Raw genomic sequence first — 15,543 nt, forward strand, 5'->3', positions numbered from 1 at the left:
GTAATTGTGCCTAAAGTGATAAAGTTGACTGGCATAATTATGTTAATAAACAAAACCTATAATATTTAAATTTAAAAAGATAACGTCAGTAGAGATAGTAAAAAGTAGTTGGAGAGACTAAGAGAGTATCCAGAAATGCTATAAACGACGCGAATTTAAATCTTGAGAAAACTAATAAATTTTATAGAAATTCGAGAATAAAACTTTTTTGGAACAAAAAAAATCTTGAATTTAGAAAAATGTCTACAAAAGTGTGAAAGCCAATTCAGAAATATTTTAACAAATTTTCTAAACATGATATAATTTTTCTTTTTTATGTGGGTAAGGGTGGAGTGGTGGGGATGAAATAAGTGAAGCCGCGTATCATATACATGTTTAAATTTTACTTATAGTAATGCATTACATATAGGTGCAGTGCAATATAGAACTATTTCTAACAATAACGTTACATAAAATAATATTGTATCATTAAATTATCAAAAATGTATATTAACAGTACATTTCTTCTACAATATAAAAAAGTAAAATATGAGCACACAACTTGTATTGATGTAATAAGAATATAATATTATGTAAATATATAAAATCTGATATATACAACTTGCAGAAATCTTATGTAAATAAATTGTTTATGTTGAGGTAGTTGAATAAAGCATCAGCTTTTAGGTATTTGAGATCTGTAATACAAGTACTAGGTATACAACTGATAAAAACCTATCAAATACTTTGGAAAACAATTAACAAAATAATAATAATAATAATCAGTCTTAAATAAAACATGGCAAAAATAATAAAACACAACATACAACTTGGAATCTGTGCTTAGCGAAAATTCACTTCAGGTGTAATGAAAACGTGACGGGAACCCTGTGAAGCTAAAAACCGGAATTTGATAAAAACTAATGGAATGTAATTCAGTAAGATTTGGACTGAGTAAAAGGCACATGTGTGTAAGTAGAATTTTCATTCAAAAATTGGTCCATATTGTTGTGTTCTAGTCGCGTAGGAAAAATAATTAATTAATAATAACGTTAATTCAGTCTTGTAATCGTTAATAATAAATACAGTGTTGCAACAAGAATTGCACTTTTGGTTCTAATAAAATTGATGAGCTGCAGCAATGAATCTGGTGACTAGACCTGGCGTCAGTCTAACTTGATATCGACAAAAACGGATGTGTTATTTAGTGATGTGTTCAGTCTAGGAAAATCACAGCTATGGCTATACAACGGCCATCATGAAGACCTATGGCATCGTGCAACTACCACTGACAATTATTATGTACCTTTGAGGTGCTTCAAATGACTCAATAGTGCTACACAAGACACTCGTACACTAAATACAACTGATCTCGCAACCCCTCGTCTAATTTCCGTCTTTAAAACAATATCTTACACAATACCTATCCTATCCAGTAAGATACAAGCCTAAAAACCCAAAACCAATTATTTGTAATTTAAGCCAATAATAATCACATCGAAACTATTAAGGTTAATTAAAGAGGGCCGAACCAAACTGAAATCGCGCAACAAGTCAACATTGTCAGCTCCTCTACACCAGGCTTAATGCCCCTCAGCAAAACTATTTACATCTTTTTTCAAAGATCAGTAAAGATCAACAAACACCGGTTACGTGGTGCAAGCACAAAGACCGCCAATTTCTACTTTGAATCAGTCTCATAGTGAAGTGACGTAAACCTATCAGTCTTACGAGTTACATTCCGTGAAGGAACTTGTAGGAAATGTGAGCTGGTCTCGCACTTGGCTTAAACAAACAGGCACTCTGAGATAAAATCCTAACGTAGCTAACCTAAGTGAGTACGGGTGGGGTGACCACAGATAATACATATTGCACTGAACTCAGTCATTTTGCAAATGCAACCTTAAAATACATAAAATATATAATCATAAAACTTAACACTGGTTTAAAACTATGTCAGCAGTCTTTGCCGAGGCTATTCCGCCTCCTCCACGCTTATCTCCCGCCGAGCCTCCTCCTTGATCATGTCCTTCAGCAGCTCCTCCTTCTTCATTATCGTCGACACCTGATTCATCGGCGGCATTATCACTTGCTTCCTCCCAACCGATAAATCCTCCACTTGATCGTCATCGTCATGCTCCCGCTCCGAACTCCCGTTAGTCTCACTATGGTGGTGCTCACTGCCAGGAGCCGGCGAGGGCGTCATGCTGTTCTGCCTCATATATTTCAGCAGAGTTGGACTCGGACTTGGACTCGTTGCATGCCCATGGTTGGAAGGACTCGTCGAGTGCCCCGAGACCACAGCATGCGCCGCCGCCGCCACCGCCATCGCCGCCAACGCCTCCCGGTCATCTCCCCCACGTCCCTCGAACGCGTGTTGGAGGAACGTGGCCTCCAAGAGACTCGACGTGTTGTTGCTATTCGCGGAAGGATCGTCCATCTCGGGCATGTGCCCCCCGTACGGGGACCCTGTCCCGCTCAGCCCGTACGGGAAGCACGCCGGGCTCCCGTTGGAGCCCCGCTTGAAGGGCCGGCTTGTCGTTATACCCAGCTTTTTTACCTTGTCGTAGAGCGTCCGCGAGGGCACGCCGTACTTTCGGGCCGCTTGCAGGGCTGACATACCGTTTCGAACCGCCTCGATGGCGGACATGATGTCTTCGCGGGTGTATTGCTTGTAGCGCTTCCATTCGGGTTTCTGGTTCGGGACGTAGGTTGCTATTCCTGAAGACACGGCGCGCATTTCGCTGGAGTAGGACTGGGGGGAAGAGGACGGAATCGCTAATTTTGATTTTTCTTCGTCGTCGTTCATCAGCGTGAAGTCGGTGTAAGGGGATTGGGCGTCTTCGGAGGGCTCGTTTTTCAAGTGCTGCGAAATTAGTCTCGTAAACAAATGTATAAAAATGGTTGTATATTTAAACCGTAGGGTTTTACTCAGTGCCGCAAAGTTCTACCTTTTCATGTTTGATTTGAAATTTTTTTGTTTTCCCTTGAATAGTTTCATCTCTTTTGTTCTGAGAAAATTAAACTTTTGCTACTAAGGTTAAAAATAACGAATTCTGATAAAAATGTGGCGTTATAGTAAGGTTCCATTTATCTATGGTTATAGCAAAACTACTGACTGCGCCAAAAACAAAGCTCTAGGTCATAAAAGAAAAAAAATAGCTCATCATATCGAAAAATTATTACTGTACCTACTGAAGAGTCAAATGAAAACCTTAAAAATAATTTAACAAATATTCCGTATGAAATATTGCCTTTCAGGTTGCATGACTGATGTACTGTCTCACAGGCACAGGACAGAAAGCATTTTTTTCTACAGTTATTTAACTATGTACTTCCAAAACGTAGGAAAAAGTTTACAGAACGTGTATTATGTTAAATAATGCTAAAACATTGAGTTAATAAAAAATAAAACGACGTTTTTAAGATTTCTATTTGACTCTGCCTATGACGTTTTTGTTATTGTACTACAAAATTATCTTACAAGTTCGGGCAAAAGTATGGAATCAAACGCTTTTTATCTAAGCCAGTAATTTTACGCACAATAACAATTAGTACATTATTATTTCCGTTAAAAATGTGATCCTTTTATATTACGAACAAATTTTTTTAAATTTTTTAATGGCACCTTACTAGGTATGACGATTTTTTTGGTGGAATTCGGAAAATTTTCGTTATGAGTTCAAAACTCAAATTTAATGTACAGAATTAAGTAGGTAGGTATATGAGTAAAATTTTGAGTCTAGTTTTATTTCTTTTTCTCTGATAAACTATAAATTATGTGTATCTTTTACAATTACAAGTAGAAGAATTTACTTCATTTTATTCATAGGGGCCCTATATTTAATAAAAAAAACATGGTATTTAAAAAATGTTAAATTCTATAGATCATAAAAAACTTGATAGTGTACCTATTACAAACTAAAATCATAGTTATAGATTGCAAATAATAGGTTTAAACCACATAATTGTTAATTTTATTCCCTACCCGGGTTCCGACCCTATATTAAAAGATCATCTTCAGGGCGCTTATTATAAAAGTGAAAATATTATAAATTACAATTTATTATTATTACGACGAACAACGAATATAGGCAATAAATAAACTTTAGACAATTATCCACCCTCATAAGTACTACATAATTATTTTTTTAATAAAAAAATGTCGGGTTCCATACTTTTGCCTTTTTCTGTAAATATTTTAGTGAATGTCTGTTGCAACTAATTATATAAAAAATCATATTCAAATACACAATTTACAGAAATACATAGTTCTAATAAAAATTTAATACTGAATGTTCATCGAGGGGTAAAACGTAGAGCAAATTGCTGTTCAAAATCCGAGAAATTAGAGAAAATCTTGAGGAAATCACGTAAAACTTTAAAAAATTGGGAAAAATCTTAAGTAGATCAGGTGAAATCGGAAGCAGTTTGAGAAAATCATAGAAAATTTTGAGAAAATTTGGTGTACAAAATTTGTGTTTTATTTTTCGATGTTCATTAATAATCTTCTTGCTATATGAATTTTTATAATTTGCTTCATTTTCCCAAAATAAATCGAAATAAAAATATATATACAACGAAGATTTTTCTGGGTGCATACAATTTTCTAAGACTTTTCTAAATTCACAAAAAGTAGCAAAACTTGATAAATACAGATTGAATTTTTACCAAATTTAATGAGATATAAAGCTCACCTTTAGTTTAAAATTAGGTTCCTTTAATCCCAGTTTTTTGTATTCATTTAATCGTTTTTATGTTAAATCTGTCTAGTCTGTTACATAAAAAGTTGTTTATCAAAAAATGATTTCACTTGCACAAATTTCTACTCAAGCAAAATTCAATTTTCAAATTGTTTCGAGAACAAACCCAATTTTCTAAATAATATTACACATTAGGAAAATAAAAAAGAAATAAAGAAATTAACGAGTTTCATAATTTAGTCTTCCTAAATTCTGGCCAATCATGCCCTTCGTCATAGATAAAGTATTTGTAAATCAAAATCCTAATCATATGAAGTGTTATTTTGTCTATCCTTTTTTAATTAATTTTCCTTGCAGTTTTCTATTTTTTTTATTGCAGAATAAAAATGAAATTATTCAGATTTTGCCATAAAATACTGTGTATCCTACTGACTCCTCCAAATACAGAGTGGTCCACAACTTAGTCCCCACCTGGAATGTGCATATAGAAAAGGCAATTCTGTTTGATTGTGTGACACAACTCCCAGTAAAAAAATATTTTTAACCAAAGAGTCTATTTGAAGGAGCAGAACAAAAAATATTTAATTAAAATTCCAAGTTCTAAACGTATAACAGCAAAAAAAAACTGCCGGCCTAGTCACGAACTTTTTGAAAATTTTCGAAAATTACCTTTTCCATGCGCTCTTGGTCAGGTCCGTTCGAATGCTGGTCGTGGCTGTCCGGATGACAGACCAGACTTACAGGTTGCGACGAATCCGCCTGACCTTGTCCTAGAACAGTCCTCAAAATCGGAGTGTCTCTATTCATGAGAAGACTGGACAATTTTTTCCTTTTCAAAGGCGACATATCAGTCGCCGCCTCATAACAACTACTCAACATCGCCGCTGCAGCGGTGGCGGCAGCATGGGGGTGGTTTTGATTAGGAACAGTATTCGAGTGCGAGGGCATGGGCAAGCCCGGCACTGCCCAGATGGGCAGATTCATCCTGGGATTGCGGTCGATGCTCCCCGACTTGTACATCCCACCGTAGGGGTTCTTGTAGTGGCTGTTGGTGGAATGCGGGGGCGAGTTATTACTGCTACTGTGCACGTTCTGGACGCTGGAGTTGGAGTTGCTGGTCCCCGTGGGGGAGTGCTCCATGGGCTCCTCGTCGCGGTTGCAGGAGAAGCCCCCGCTGGAGCGGTTTTCTTCGACCAAGCCCTTGACTTTGAGGGCTTCGGCCACTTTGAGCAAGGCGGCGAGCTGGTCCTGGGCCACGTTGACCTCGCCTCGGTACATGTACTCTAATATAGCTTTGATTTCCGTATACTTGACGTCTTTGAGGACCACCACCGGGTGCTTGCATGGTAGGTCCGTGAACAAGTTTTGGAAATAAGGGGAACAGGCGGCTAGGACCATCCGGTGGCATTTTATTGGACTGCCACCTTCGCAAGCAAGGGTAACGTCGGTGAAAGCTTCGTTCTGGAGGAGCTCGTCAAAGACTGTGAGTAGGTTTGACCGGTGGTTGTTCCACCGGAGGCAGTACTGTTGAGCTGCGCACATTTTGAGTGAGACAGGCCTGCCTCTCCAACGGCTGCAACAAAAATCAGCCTGAATTTTTTCCGTGATTTACTAGGACATTGCCTTCATGTGTAAGTACTAATAAAATCAATACGAGGAGTCCTCAAACAATTACGTGTTGCAACTAAAATTTTCATTCAATAACACGCTACGTCGACGGCAATTTGCTGGAATTTGCCGGGTGTTTAATTTTTGATAAGTGATGCAAAAATAGCAAATCACTGTAAATAATATATAGACAAAGCGGACGACAAAATAAGCGAAACTATTGTACAAACAATTTATATTTAAATTGCTTTCCGATAAATTGGTACTTTAGCAATGATAATTGTCTCGTCGCTAGACGTTTACAAAATAAGAGTCTAAACCGTTTGTTAACAAATCGACAAATTCAAGGTTTCTCACACAAATAAAAACATTCTTCCAATTTTATTTTGTTATTACCATTTCTTAATTGGTGTCACAGTAATGATACGAATTTTACCAATATCTAGACTGAATAAATGTAACAGGTAATTATTACATTTCTAAATAATAAAGTAGATTTAATCTTGTTAAAGTTGGTAGCCGTTTTAATTCATTACCGATGTTTAGTGTGAATTAATTTAGAAATAATTGCCTGGTGTTTGCGCACTTCTATTTGAATTTTTTAAAAACAAACAAATTAAATTAATTAATTACAATATCAATAATTCTTTTGTGGGGAATTTTTTCGTAAAAATGCCACACAAGCTGAACAAATAGTATGGAACTACGCGTAGGTAGTGTACATTAAAATGTCATAATTCAAGAATTTTTTTCACTTTTTTGAGTTATGTAATTTTTTAATCGCAATCCACCATAAAGCATTTTTTGATGACAATAATCTAAGGGTTACAAATATTTAAACGAATATCAATAATATTTTGTCAAAAAAATCCCAAAAACGACAAACTCGTAAACGGAACTTTCATTCTGAAAACCTGATCACATTATTTAGGTAAATTATTAAATAGTTTAAACAAAGACAACTTGATTTCAAGCTTTTTATTAAAAACAACAACCTGTACCCAAAGTATTGAGTGAAAAAATTTAATTTTTTAGTAATGTTGATTCTCAATACTTGTTGGCGGCAAATTTCAATTTGAATTCATCTTCTTCATCTATTATTACCAATTATTATGCATTTTTCCCAAATTATTTTTTTTAATTATTAATAATAATTAATAGATAAGACAAAAATTTATACAAAACACTTTTTGAAAATCTGGAGCAACTAATTTGAAAAAATAAATAAGAACGCATTGTGTCAAAATCAATTTTTTTCAGAAATTTTAGAACGCAAACCGTTTTCGTGAAAGGATATTTACGTCAAACATGTAGTGGGTCTAAGTGATTGCGAAAAAAGGAACAAATTGAAATTTCCAATCAAATTTTGATCTTTCATTCAACAACTGTTTACTACATTCCGTTGTATTTTTTAAAGTACTCGACTAACCTTTGAAATAAAACCCACGAAAGCGTGTATATATTACAAGGCCACACTATTCTCATCAAGTTTACAGTTACTTATCTCATTTTCTAATTTTGGTTGCTTAAATTGAAAAAAAAAATCAAAATTTCGGGCCCACGTCAAATTTTTGTGGTTTTCCTACCATTTATGTCCAACAACACAAACAAGATTTAATTTGCAACGCCGTCACTAACCAGCACCAATTTAAAGCAACGAAAAGTCAAAACAAGTTTTAATAGATCGGTTTTTTTGATATTGGGACGTAATTTTGTGAAATTAGTGCCCACTTTTTTGCCTAAAAATACCGCGTCGCATGTAAATAATAAAAATAATTAGCGGTCGATTTTTGCGCGATATATCCGAATTAGGCATGCAATGTAGAATTTCCGTGTGATTTGCAAGGGGCAAAAAAGTAAATTTTCCGGTGTGTTCGGCACGCATTGGAATCGAGCTCCAGGTGCGCGTCGCAAAAAATTCGCTACAGGGGTGGTAAAAATAAAATAATTACGAAAGCACGAATCCAACCTGGCAAAAGCTCACAACCCTCACATCCACACTGAACAAGGCGAACTAAAAGCTAGTTTGAGTTTGGCACGAATTCACCCCGTCCCGTAAGCGGACGACATTTCCATTGGCTTGAGCGTTTCCGTACCCCGCCTAACCCTTATTTATACCATACGCACCCGCCAAAGAAACATTCGCGCTACAAACAGATACAATTCGACGATATCAAAAAATGGGCGCACGGGGAAAGCTACAGGCTAAAAATACCCTCTTAAAAAAATCAAAAAATCAAAAAAAATTTTGAAAAAATCACTTACGATTGGGGATCACCGGGCAGTCCTAAAGGCACTGCGATGGTGTCATTACAAAATAACTATTGAGCAGGAATGACGTTGCAGCGGGCCAAACTATAGTGAAATGATACCGAAATGCGATGATGACGTTCGAATGCACACGCACTATGCGCACTTTTTTCACGCACCAACACGACTTTTCATCAAAACGCCCGCACGAATTCTGAAAAATGTTTATCGAAACCCCACGTTTAGTGGGGGTTGGGATATCAGACACACGCAACAAGCGGGGGTGCGGGAGACCATCGCGACTACTTCGGGTGGGGGTAAGTAGCAGACTCGCGGGGTAAGGTGTCTATTATAGGATCGCACTAGGGCCAAATAGATACGATAGATGCACTCTTTCCGTCCTTTTCTGCACTAGAACTAGGTGGGGACGGCGCTCCCGCCCCACGCAGCCAAACACTAATTTCCAACGCACACACCATTTCCACGCAAATCATGATCCAATCTCAAAAGTGCCAAATTTAGACCAGTTTTTGGTAAGAAAACCAATTGAAACGAAATTCGCAAATCCGCAAGTCCAAAAACCCGAAAAAAATTGTCGCAAAAAGTGCATTTTTCGAGTCTATGCGCTGCTCTTCACGTTTTGATAATGATCAAAATTGTTTAGCAGAAATTACTAACGAAAAAAACGTACCTATCGCAAAATTTTGACTTTTTTGAGTTCGATATTTTTTATTTATGACTTCACGCAACCAATTCCAGACAAATGTTAGCACGAATTTTACCAATTTTTAAACAGTAAAAGCAACGCAGTCTTTCATTTTTGCACAAATCATGATTCAATCTTAAAAATAAGTATCAAATCTGTGCGACTTTAGTCTGGTTTTACAAGTTTTTAGTAAGAGTCGTAATTAAATTCAAAATAGCAAACGCTTGCAATTGGATTTTCAAAATAAAAGTCAAAAAAATATTTTTATAGAAAGTGCATTCTTTCAATTTATGTGTTACACTTCACGTTTAGATAATGACTACTGCATATCATGACGACAAAAATCGTTAATGATAAATCAGTGAAACCTCTCAAAAGAGTTCAGTTTCAATTTGCAAATAAAATCTTTATCATGACTTTTTTATTTTGATATTTTTGGTTTTTGACGTTTGGTCGGCTTTTGCCTTTTGAAATGACAAATGAGTTTTCGAAAATTGGCACAATGGTTTTGACTACAAATACACATGAATTGGAATATTCAAAAAGACGTTCTCAAAATTAGAAAAAAAACTAATAAGAAAGTTGCATTTTTTTCAGTTTATATCTAAACTCTGTCTTACGTTACGAAAAAATAATTAGTACATCATCAAGTACTTTAAAAATGTGATCATTTCATTTTTTCGAAATTCACTTTAGTTTTAGTTTTTCAAAAAAAAATTTAATGGCTCTTCGGTGCCATTAAGATTTTTTGTTTACAGATTGCGGTTTAACATGGACTTCTAATGCAGTAGTACTGTTTTTAAACCAGTGGGTTCATTACGAACATTTTTCGAATTTTTTTATTTTAATTCAAATAATTTGATTCGTCAAATTTTTTACAAATAAAAATATCCAAGGAGTTAACTACTTTGGCCAAATTCAAAAAATCTTCGTAATAAGCTCGGAATGCAAATTTAATAATTATTTAGAAAACACACTAGTTTAAAAATATTGTAATTAAATTGAAAGTCAAGAGTTTGGAGCATAATCTTTCATTAAAAAAATCGCCGTAGTAGGGTGCCATTTGAAAAAAAAATTAATAACTCGAAAACTAGAAGAAATTTCGGATTTTTTTTTTAAATAATTACTTTTGTAAAGTACTTGAAGATGTACTAATGAGTTTTTCCGTAAAATACATAGTTTAGGTACAAAACGCTTGGTTCCATACTTTTGCCTATCTCTGTTACACTGCACGTTTAGATAATCACTTCTGTACATTATGATAACAAAAATCATTAATGATACGTCAGGAAGGAGTTCATTTTAAATTTGCAACCAATAGTCTTCATTAACTTTTTTGTACCGTCAATATTTTCTATTTTTTGACTTCAAGCAAGCACTTTTGTGCACTTACGATCAGATTACAGAAAGCGAAATTAAAATTTAATTCAGAATGAAGTTGCCATTTATTTTGCATTGCCAAACGTCAAGATAATCGCGAATAAAATTTAAATTACAATTAGAACGATTAAACGATTATTAACAATTTTTAAACAGTAAACGTTTACATTTCACCCTTTATAATTATAAAAACTAAAGCGCATATTATCTGTGAATAAACAGATTGCAATCATGGAGATTATTAAGATAATAAACGACAGTAACATAAAAATATTTTTTCCTCAAACCATTATAAAAAAATGATTCATTGTAGATTTTGCGATATTTTTATATGATCGCAAAATTAAATTTTTTATCAAGGTGTAAGGAGCAATAAAATAAAAAAATAAGAACAGCTTGTGTGTGTTGGTGGGCGTGCATATGCCGGAATTAAATATTCCCAAACTGCAGCGAAAGAAATTTCGAAGAGTAAAGGAGACTCCTAATGAGGAGCAGAAACATATTATAAACCCAAACAATGAGCTATTGTTCTTTAAACTCCATTGATAATATTCCGAAAAAACGTCGTGATTTTTCCCTGATTTCGCACCCTCAGCGGCCGAAATTTGCATTCGGCGGGCTGTTTTCGTCTAGACTGGCCCACATTTGTGTAAATATTTGCATCCTGGCTCTCCGGACGCCGAATTTGCGCGTTTTCGCTGCACCTGCAGGACATCCGCATGAATCGAAAGGCAAAACCGAAGCGAAGTGCATATTTGATGTGTCGGGGAGTGAAGGGGGGCTGCATCACCGGAGTGTAAAGGACCCCACGAAAAAGTTAAGTGTGGTTTGGTGGCCAAGGACAACCACTATGTACCGGTCGCTGCATTTTATAGCGTTTCCTTCACCCAACTCGCTCGCATACTCACATATTTACATCCGCAATGGACGCAAGGAGCCATCTTTCCCAAATTATCGATAAGCGACCTACCTGTGCCTCGCCGGAATCGATTAAAAGCCGATTTAAAATGTAAAAACCGGACGTAATTACGGCTCGCACATATTATTGATTGCTACTTACATATCAATACGGTTTAGCGACTTACTATACACACACATCGCACATCACAACATTCACAACAAGGTCGAAAACACTTTGATACGATTATGAGGAAATTGATTCCAAACTGACGTAATGGATTTTGACCCTTTCGGCGTTTTTCACTGGGGGGGTCATTGCTAATGAGGCGGGCCGCGGGCTATTTTTTTCGTCATTATCGAATTTGCCGAAGAATCGACCACCGTCAAAACACACCAGTGGAAAGTTCCTAATTGCTTGAAAAATTTTCTTGGTCAGCCTTGGCACTATCTCAAGCGGCCTTTTAAATTCACGCAGAAACAACAACAGGATGTAGCAACAAACGAGTTTTTCAAAATGGTTTGGCAAATCCGGGTTCCTCCACAAAATAAAGTAGGCAAAAAATGCAAAAGTGTTGGCATAAAGTGACCTTTCACCTTCGTCCGTTAAACCGGAAGCCCCTAAATTAAAGATACAATCGGGCTTTTTAATTTGGCATCGAGCATCCGGTGATCTACACCTTTTAATAGCCCTGTCGATTTTCCGTGTGTGTTTTGGGCTGGTTTTCCTGCGACCTAGTTACCGAATGTTTAACAATGAAATGCAAAAATGCACTACCGTACGGTCGAAAATAGCCTCAGCCATTACACGTGGCTTTATTTCCTAATGTTTATGCGGTTTATGCTATATTTTACGTTTGGATCTGGACACGCAACGTGTGCGTCATTTTTGCTTACGGGAAGATCGATATAAATACCAAGGGAATACGCACACTACAAACCATCGGCTGGAGCACATTTCCACGGCGGGAAATTAGGAAAATCAGAGCAGATCGATGTCGGAGCGAGGCATCCGTCAAATGCAACGTGGAGCATTTCCAAAGGCCCCTCGGAGGCCGTTTGCATTCTGCAAGCGCGCTTATCGGAGTCCCTATCGCTCACGCAAATCGTTCGCTGCGTGGGATGCGTGTCCCAAAACTCCGACCGGCATGCAAACTGCCCCTATCTATTATTTATAAAACCCCGCAGACACAGCCGCTTTTAAATATATATCGCCGAAAATGTGCTTCATTATTTCGGTGCGTAATAATAGCATTCCAATAGCACACACAATTTATTAATGATTTTGCGTGGTCGCGAGGAACTTTCCTTAATTATTATTACCGGGCGAGGTTTTTCAGATCAATTATTCACACAGTCGAATTACGATTGGCCTATTTTTGGGAAAAATTTGAGCGATTTGCGTGGGCGCAATATCCCCAATTTGCCTCCAATCAATCGCCAAGCGGACCCTTCTTCTAAGCCGATTTAAAATTTATCGTTTTCTCAATAAATTATTATTTACACGTTTGCCAACACGTCATCAGACGACCATTTGCAATTTAAATGCTTCCAGGAAATTAAATGCTAATTTGTATTGTTGATGATATTTTCCAACAAGTCGATTATCGACATTTTTATACTCCATTACACAACCAAGCACCCAAACTGAGGTTACCGCTCAAAAATTTCTCAAGATAAATTTGTTTATCTTACGCTTTTATTTATTTTGTATTATTTCAGACATTGTTGTACGAGGATAATTGACGTCAACAACACGTTTCCAAGAACGGCTGGTCAAATTTTGATTGGCGGCCCACAAAAAACAAACTTGTTGAATTGGTGATTTTCAACAGTCAACATCACCAAATTTGTTTTGCAAACTGTTTGTTTACTGTATCTCACAAATACCGGATATCGTTATCACCGCCGGCGGTTCGTAGTCAAATATTTTTCAGCAAAACAACCCAAAACTGCTAAAAATTTGGGACACGTCTTTTGTAACGTAATAGAACAAATATCAATACGTTTGCCTCATAACTCAATTAGTAAGGTCGCCGGTTCACCCCACAAAGTTAAATCTGATTTTGTTGCCAATTTTTTAAGGGCACCGCTAATTCGTTCGTCAATACCTCTACCGGAAAATGCACTTTTCGGTAAATAATGTAATTAAAAACACAATTAAAAGTGAAATTGAAATGCCGTTTTTAACTCGAAAAGTCTGCAAGCTTTAGAGAGCAGACAGTCTGCGAATAATGCTTTCCAGACTATAACTCCTTAATAAAGATTAATTTAATCTAAAAGCTGTGGGACGAAGTGCTTTTTATAAAGCCTATAATGTGTTTATAAACGTACCACGTCTATTGGGTATAATGCCTGTAATTTACGAGTTTGGATCAATGTGAAAAATTACACCAATATTTTTTGTAGTTCTGGTAATTGTCCCTGGCAGACAATAGATAATTGTTTTATATAAAAATAGAGTTGCAATGTTTATTTTGTATCAAGAGAAGCTGTTGACACCGATACGAATGCCTTGGACCACATTCGGACGCGATTATTGAAAAAGCAAACACGGGGCGAATTTGGAAAAGCGATTTGTTGCACAAAGAGCGAGTCGTTGTTTGAAGTCGGTTGGTATCTCAGTGTTGCAATAAACAAATAATCACATTTTCTTATTTGCTTTATAGTGATAATGCCATCTTTGACAAACACATAGTCGAGATTCCTCCGCGGCGAATTGATCGAATGTTGAAAATTCTTCCAGTTTGTGTGTATTTACCCACAATTCATGCAATAAGAAAAAAGTCCAAGTTCAACGTCCCCCTATTCTATATATTTTGATATAGTTTATCGCACATGACATTCCATTAGGCAGCAACGGTACCTTCCCAAATCCCTGGTTCAATCACTCTTTATCGGTCATCCAATAGGATGGAAAAACGGCCGTTATTCGACTTTACTGTTCGTCGCAGATAAAAAATTCGGTTCGAAAAATAAGTTTGATGCGTTAATTGACGCTTTCAGGCCTATGACAATAAATCATGGGTTTATCGCAGAGCAAAGTTCACGAAAGTCAGAAGTTAGGAGATAAAATCCGGGGAGATTAGAAAAAATAGCAGGAATTTGTAGCGGTGGTAAAAATTCTCGCTTCAAGGCGGTTTTTAATCGCACTGTAAACACAGTGAAGGTTTCGCGACTCGAAAAAACACATCAAGGACCTCAAATACGTGAAAATAGTACTTACATAGAGAAAGGACTAAGTGGTGCACATGAAAATTGTGAATGAGTAATAGAGAGAGGATTGCATCTAAATGCATAATGGATAATAGTCCTTCGAGCCCGCTGTCATGTTTGAAAATCGCCACTCACACTGCAGGAATTCGCACTTCGTCCTTGCGACCGGTCGAGCACACGCTACGCAAAATACCGCTAGGACCGCCGACCTACCATAAGGACATTGGCCGTGATCAGCAGGAATTGAATCCTGACCAGCGCAACATTGCAAAACGTGTGTTAGGCGAATATGCCGACGAGAGACGTGTGCAAAAACCGAACGCAGGCGAAGTTGAGGTGGCTCGACGATTCGCGGACCCTTCCTGCTGCTATTCATTCGCGAAGCAGCCTGCGAACAGGTCCTGGGAAGCTGCAGGAAGCGTTGCGTAACGGTTGATCAGTGGCGAAAATATTCGACACGTTCGACGGCAGGCCCCCGACGAATTTTTATCATTTGTTCACAGTCGGAGTTGCTAAATGTTTGTTTAGGAGCCTGGATAAACTGAAATTGATATGGTGGTGAATGTGACAGTGGCGTACCGGCGGGGTGCAGTGTTTTGTGGTGCTTTCTTGGGAGAAATTTCTGATTTCGTGCAGTCAACGGAATCAAGAATGACAACCTGTTGCGTTTGTTTATGAAATGAGCTTACACAACGACATACTATTGTTTTTACAAACTTCCGGAAATTTTTATTTCGAGCTTTTGACTAAGCCAACCGGTGATATTTATGGATTATTCTCAAATCCAAAGGTCTAATAAACTAA

The 15,543-nt window shown here is 36.9% G+C and overlaps 1 protein-coding gene across 5 annotated transcripts; it reads right to left on the reverse strand.

The window, feature by feature from the left end:
* Positions 1 to 366: 366 nt before the first annotated feature.
* rib (ribbon) lies at positions 367 to 14,997 on the reverse strand. 5 transcript variants are annotated; one of them, XM_008194407.3, is made up of 3 exons: positions 14,750 to 14,997; positions 5,352 to 6,255; positions 367 to 2,845 (listed from the first exon to the last, which is right to left on the reverse strand). In XM_008194407.3, the coding sequence occupies exons 2-3, from the start codon at positions 6,222 to 6,224 to the stop codon at positions 1,955 to 1,957; spliced, it is 1,764 nt and encodes a 587-aa protein (XP_008192629.1). In that variant the 5' UTR covers positions 6,225 to 6,255; positions 14,750 to 14,997; the 3' UTR covers positions 367 to 1,954. The 5 variants fall into 5 exon arrangements, with proteins under 5 accessions (XP_008192629.1, XP_064214853.1, XP_008192628.1 ...); XM_064358783.1 differs by lacking the exon at positions 14,750 to 14,997 and adding an exon at positions 11,687 to 12,216; XM_008194406.3 differs by lacking the exon at positions 14,750 to 14,997 and adding an exon at positions 8,556 to 8,913.
* Positions 14,998 to 15,543: the final 546 nt, after the last annotated feature.

Source organism: Tribolium castaneum, chromosome 9 (genome assembly GCF_031307605.1).
Source record: "Tribolium castaneum strain GA2 chromosome 9, icTriCast1.1, whole genome shotgun sequence".
Classification (NCBI taxonomy): Eukaryota; Metazoa; Arthropoda; class Insecta; order Coleoptera; family Tenebrionidae; genus Tribolium; species Tribolium castaneum.